This window comes from Panicum virgatum, chromosome 2N (genome assembly GCF_016808335.1).
Source record: "Panicum virgatum strain AP13 chromosome 2N, P.virgatum_v5, whole genome shotgun sequence".
NCBI lineage: Eukaryota > Viridiplantae > Streptophyta > Magnoliopsida > Poales > Poaceae > Panicum > Panicum virgatum.
Genome location: NC_053146.1, coordinates 42,328,478 through 42,334,533, shown reverse-complemented (window position 1 = coordinate 42,334,533; position 6,056 = coordinate 42,328,478). Strand labels below are relative to the sequence as shown.

General features: G+C 45.8%; 1 protein-coding gene across 1 annotated transcript; it reads right to left on the bottom strand.

Moving 5' to 3' along the window:
* Positions 1-1,745: 1,745 nt before the first annotated feature.
* On the bottom strand, positions 1,746-3,592 carry LOC120660547 (UDP-glycosyltransferase 90A1-like). Its single transcript, XM_039939118.1, has one exon. The coding sequence runs from the start codon at positions 3,518-3,520 to the stop codon at positions 2,057-2,059; it is 1,464 nt and encodes a 487-aa protein (XP_039795052.1). The 5' UTR covers positions 3,521-3,592; the 3' UTR covers positions 1,746-2,056.
* Positions 3,593-6,056: the final 2,464 nt, after the last annotated feature.

Genomic DNA, 6,056 nt, shown 5'->3' with positions numbered 1-6,056 from the left:
ATAATTAGTTGCTGCCTACAAGAATTCTTACAGCTTACCTCTAACCCACTCGTGTAGTCGTTAGAGCACCCGCAGCGGGGCCAGGTCAGCTCTCTATAAGGCTTCATGTCAGCATTCAGGGAGAGGAAAACTAAGAGAGATAAAAACGTCGCTACACAGACTTCCATGCGAAGGGGGCCATCTAGCCGTGGAGTGCTCAGGTAAATGGGGAGAGATGAGAAGAGAATAGGATTAAAAAATTCTAATATGTGGGGTCCACCAAAATTTAGCATTAAATGTTACAGTATATTTGTTGGGAGCCTGATCTACTATGTTCTCTATAAGTGACGTGGTTGATGTTATAGAGAACATGCTTTCTATTTTGTTGCGGGTGCCGTTAGTCCTTCATTATTAATATGTGATCCATTTATCTCTCTCATAATTTTTTGACTTTTGTGTCAAAAAAACCGTAAGTTTATAGCTCATTTCTCCTCTCTTCTCCATCTTAACATTTAATCTGCTTATAATATATTATAATACTTGTTTTTAGTGGCTGCTCGGCAGACAACACTCTAGTTTATAGTCGTTAGTACATTAAATTTTTTGCCTCACCTTTAGACACATGTATAGAGCATTAAATATAGTTAAAAAATAAAACTAATTGCACAGTTTAGATGTATACGACGAGACGAATCTTTTGAGCCTAATTATTGCATGATTAGCCATAAGTGCTACAGTAATCCACATGTGCTAATGATACGGTCAAATGCCTCAAAAGATTCATCTCGCAGTTTCCAAGCGAGTTCTGAAATTAGTTTTTTAATTAGTGCCCGAAAATCTCTTCCGACATCTGGTCAAACATTTGATGTGACCTTTGTACCAAAAATTTTCATCAACTAAACACCGCCGGAATACTCTGGGTCACTGATTTCGTCGGTGTCTCTGGACTTTTCCTCCTCCAATAATACCGCGACGAAGACAGCCGATGTGTGCCAAGTGAAGGATGTCTTACGGCTAAACTAGCTGGAGGTCTCGTTGGTTGTTGGTGGAGTTCTTCTTTTTGCTGTCATGTGGTGCCCTCCGACTCCAGCGGAACTGGAATGGTGGGACGAGCTGGAGCTCTGCATGAAGATCCAAGGACCTTAGTTTCAAATTTGTTGTTTATCAAGGTCTTGTAAGCAATTTGTCACCTCTTAAGGACGGATGATGTGGACTTGTTTGTAAATCTTTCTTCCTCCAGGGTGTATGTTGTAAGAGTTGATGTTTTACTACAATGGATGCTTGGGCCAACTGGCTAGTTATTGAAAATTTTCAAGTGTTAATAGCATTTGGTTTCTTGTTAGTACAAAGCTAGCTAGATTGTTAATTCTCTAAACTGCATCTCTCGAATTAGAAGGGCAAGAAAACAAACTATTTTGGAAGCCCTTGAAACAGGTGTTACATATAGACGCTAGAATCACAAATTTGCATAAGAGTTGTGCTCATGCTTCAAAGAAAATAAATGAATAGAAGCAACAACACAATCAGGGCTCAACCCAAAAATCAGTCAGCCACTGGAGCGACAACACTGCTTGCACAGCACCGCACGAGGACCACTAACCAAACAAACAACGAAGACACTTGTAAACAGCAAACAAAATGCATTTATTGATCGATGTACTTCCTCCGTTACAAAATATAATTTGTTTTGCTTTTAGATACATAGTGTAATAGTGTTTGCTCTGTATCAAGACATAGTCTACATCTAAGTGCATGGCAAATATATATATCTGAAAAAACTAACTCCTTGTTTAGATGCCTTCAAAATTTTATAAGATTCTCCATCACATCGAATCTTTAAACACATACATGAAGTATTAAATGTAGCTAAACAAAATAACTAATTACACAGTTTGTCTATAATTTGCGAGACGAATCTTTTGAGCCTAGTTAACCCATGGCAGGATAATAATTACCAAATACAAACAAAATGCTATAGTGTTTTATAGCTAAAACTTTATACATCTAAATAAGGGCTAAAAGATTATAGTTTAGGATGGAGCGAGGCAGCAGTACTAAACATTCCCGTGGTGGATTGCTATGCCGGCTGATGACCGAGCCCGGCGATCCTCTCCTCCAGCACTCTCCACGATGACCCGCCCTCGTCCATCGCCTCCCGTGCCTTCGCCCCTAGTGCAGCCATGTTCCTCGCCGCCTCTACACCCTTCTCACCGTTCATGAGCTCCTTGGCAACGCTGGCAACCTCCTCGCTTTTAACCCGTACCAATGTGCTGGTCATGCTGTGTTTTGACGGCACTCTTACCCCGATCTTCAGCTCGTCGACGACCAGCTTTGCATTAAGCGGCTGCTCGGCGCTCATCGGCCACACCGCCAGCGGCACGCCGGCGCTGACGCTCTCTATCACCGAGTTCCACCCGCAGTGGCTCATAAAGCCCTTCACGCCGCCGTGCCGGAGAATCGCGCACTGGTCCACCCACTCGCGCACCACCATGCCTCTCCCTTGGACGCGCTCCTCGACACTGCCAAGGTCGGCATCCACGGGGCGCACCGCCCATAGGAAGTCCAGCCCGGACTGCTCCAGCCCGTCGGCGACCTCCCTCAGCTGAGCGCCCGGCACGGCGATCGTCGTTCCGAGCGCGACGTAGAGTACGGCACGGCCTGCGACCGCCTTCTCGTCCAGCCACCGCATCCACGCAGGTGCGACGTCGAGCCGCCGACGAGCAGGCGTCGCCGGTTGGGCCAGGCAGAGCGGGCCGACTGGCCAGGCCCTAGGCCCGACGTGCCGGTTCCAGTGGTCGATGTAGCAGCTCTCCATGGCGTGGAAGGTGTTGACGATCAGGCCGTGGCTATCGGCGATGGCTTTCACGAGCTTGGCGCCCATCTCGCGCATCGAAGGGGCAGCCGTTGGATCGGGGTCGTTGAAGGGGAACGGGAGGTCTTCCAGCGAGAGCTGGACGTGCGGGAACTCCGGCACGGTGAACACGGCGTCCGGGCCGCCGCCGACGAGCGTCTCGGACGGGTTGTCGCGTGGTAGCACTTCCATCATGACGTGCAGGAACATGTTCGCTCCGAAGAACGCCAGCGTCCGGACACCGATCGCGGCGGCGGCGGCATGCGCCCAGTAGAGGAAGGCGTCCGCCACGACGACGCTGGCCGGGGGCCGCATGGCGGCAAGCTCCTCCTCAAACCGCGGCCGCAGCAGAGACACGGCCGCAACGAACGCTGGCAAGGAGGACAGCGAGTCCAGGGCCTCGGCACACTCCGCGCCCGGCGGGACGCCAGGGACGATCACGTCGTCGGGGAAGGGCAGCTCCAGGACGGCCACGCCGTCGGCGCCGGACAGCGCGGCGCGGACGAACGCCGCGTTGCCCGGGGTGGTGAAGAAGGTGACGGTGGCCAGCTGGCGGCGCCGGAGCAGGTGGGCGAGGTGGGCGAGGGGGGTAGTGTGGCTCTTGGCCATGAACGGGATCATAACGACGTGCGGGAGCTGGACCTGCGCATCACGGGCTCCGCCGGAGCAAGCAGCAGCAGCAGACGTCATGACCGGGAGATGGTTGCTGAGAGGTTTCGTGATCTGGGACCAAGTAGGATGAGATTGATCGCACAATGACACCGTACCTGCTGTGAAGCGAGCTGGAGTATATGCAAGCATACTATTCTTGCAACCGTACCTGGTGGCCACAAATTGTTGCAAATAAATGCTGGTGGGTTCCATTTTACGGAGTAGTAGATGCGGCATTCATTTTTCTTGGCGCTTGGGCAGTTAGCGGTTAGAGACGGAACAAAATCCGAATGTCAGGACTTGTATACATCATACATTAATTTCCAACAACATTTTCTTTTTCTCATCAATCAATAAAAGAGTACTACTTGATTCTTAGATCTCGTTTGCACTTTTAAGTTTAAGTCACTTGTCCCGTCATATCGTATATTTAAATATTAATTATGAGTATTAAATATAAATTTATTATCAAACTAATTTCATAAATCGCGACTTAATCACGAGAATAATCTATTAAGCCTAACTAGTCCATAATTTAATCACTAATTGCTACAGTAATCATTCATTAATTGTGTATTAATTATACTTAATAGATTCGCCTAAAGTTAAACTTGCAACTTATGCAATTATTTTTATATTAAATTGACATCCGAATATTCGATGTGATAACGACTTGAAACGTGCTGCAAATGGACAGCTCATAACTTTCGTATTATCCATCTTAAACCTTCAAAGTACTTTATCAATATACTTCTGTATCTTGGATGTGGCGTATGCTCTTTAGACTCACTTATTTTTCAAAAGCTTCTTGCCCTTAGGCAACTTCACCAACTCATATGTATGATTCTTATGGAAGGAATCCATTTCTTGCATAGCTTCCATCCACTCCTTTCTATACTCATTTTCCATTCCATCTGCAAAACACTCAGATTCTGAACCATGAGATAGTAACACTACATACTGATCTAAGAGATACTTGGTGGAAGGAACTTGATCTCTACTAGATATTCTCAGTGGAACTGCTGGTGGATGTTCTGGTACTGGTGGCTGCTAATCCAGATCATCAATTTCAAAATTAAACTCATGCTGTTACGGAGCATTTTCATCACATATACCATGCACATCATCTTGTGCATCATTTGCAACATCATCTTCAGCTTGCTGTGGAGCTGGAGCTACAGTAATTGGGTCAAAATTAACCAATGGTTCTTGCTGAGGAACCTGCACTTTTGTCTTCACAATATTCTCAATTGTTTGATCTTCAACAAACACAACATCACGACTCTCACAACCTTCTTTACTAGTACTAAAAACTTCTTTGCCTTCATAGAACCTATACCTATGTGGAGATTGTAAAGTATCCTAAAGATACTTGTTGCACTCTTTTTCCATAAGCGAGTTTTCCATAAGTTTTTCTCGTAGAGGTTTTAATAAGGTAACAAGTGCAATACATCAAGCGACACCATGTACTATTTCTCTCTATTTTTCCCACTAAATTTTTTAGAAGTTTTAATAAGGTAGGAGTGGATCACGGTATTCGCCCAAGGGGTGTTAAGATATCCTTTAACTAAAGGATAATTATGGGCTCATACCAAAGCTGCCCCTGAAGGTTGATTATATATAGAAACATGTACGTCATCAACAATAAGAGAGAACAAGTTCCATCTACATTATACCTCCTCTATGCCGATCTTGTGTGCCACTAGGAAGGGATACAGATGATCTTCTACATTTTGCTCATGCATCATCTGCGGCAGGAGGGGAAGGAAAAGGATCGGGGAACCACAACAACACCATTACTCAATAGTATTCTGATTGAGTGATGAAACTTTTAGAGTCCTGCAACAATTGGAGAGGGAAAATAGTTCTACGAGCTCTTCTTTTGATGTTAATGCGCAATGGGTCGTGCCCAGAGCGTAACGTGTAACACCCGAGTGTTAAACTTGGGTTTAACTAGCTAACAAGTGATCCAATTCTCTCGGTTACAAGTCGAGTCACAATTCGACTCAAAACTCGATTTCAAATTCTGGAGCCAGAGAAACCCGGATACTCCGGGTTTGAATCCGGAAATTTCGGATTTACCCGGATACTCCGGATATTCTTCCGGATAGTCCGGACTTGAAATCCTATATCACGTGTTAGGGTCTTTCTACTGTTTCCAGACGGTAAAACATCAGCTTTTCTCTCTTCCTCACTCCTCCATGAGCTCTCCCTCTCTCCTTAGCCCTAAACTCCAATTCCTTCCCTCCAAATCCATTTCCAAGGCCAAAGAAGCTCAAATCGGCGTGGGGGATCATCTTCTCCAGGTATTCCACCTTGGGGTTGTTTCGTTTTCGAGTTTTCTTGCAAGGGAAGCTTACTCAAGGTACCCAAGCTAGGGCTAAATGGATTGATCGTTTTAGGATGTGTTAAGCGATTTCTTTTGGGTCAATCATCTTCTTATGAATCACTCTACTAGGGTCTAGAAGGGTTTCGATTTTTGTAGGTTGGTTTTGCTAGAAATCATGATTTCAGTTTTAGGGGGCGAAAATGGTAGGAAACCCGGAGACTCCGGGTATAAGCCCGGATACTCCAG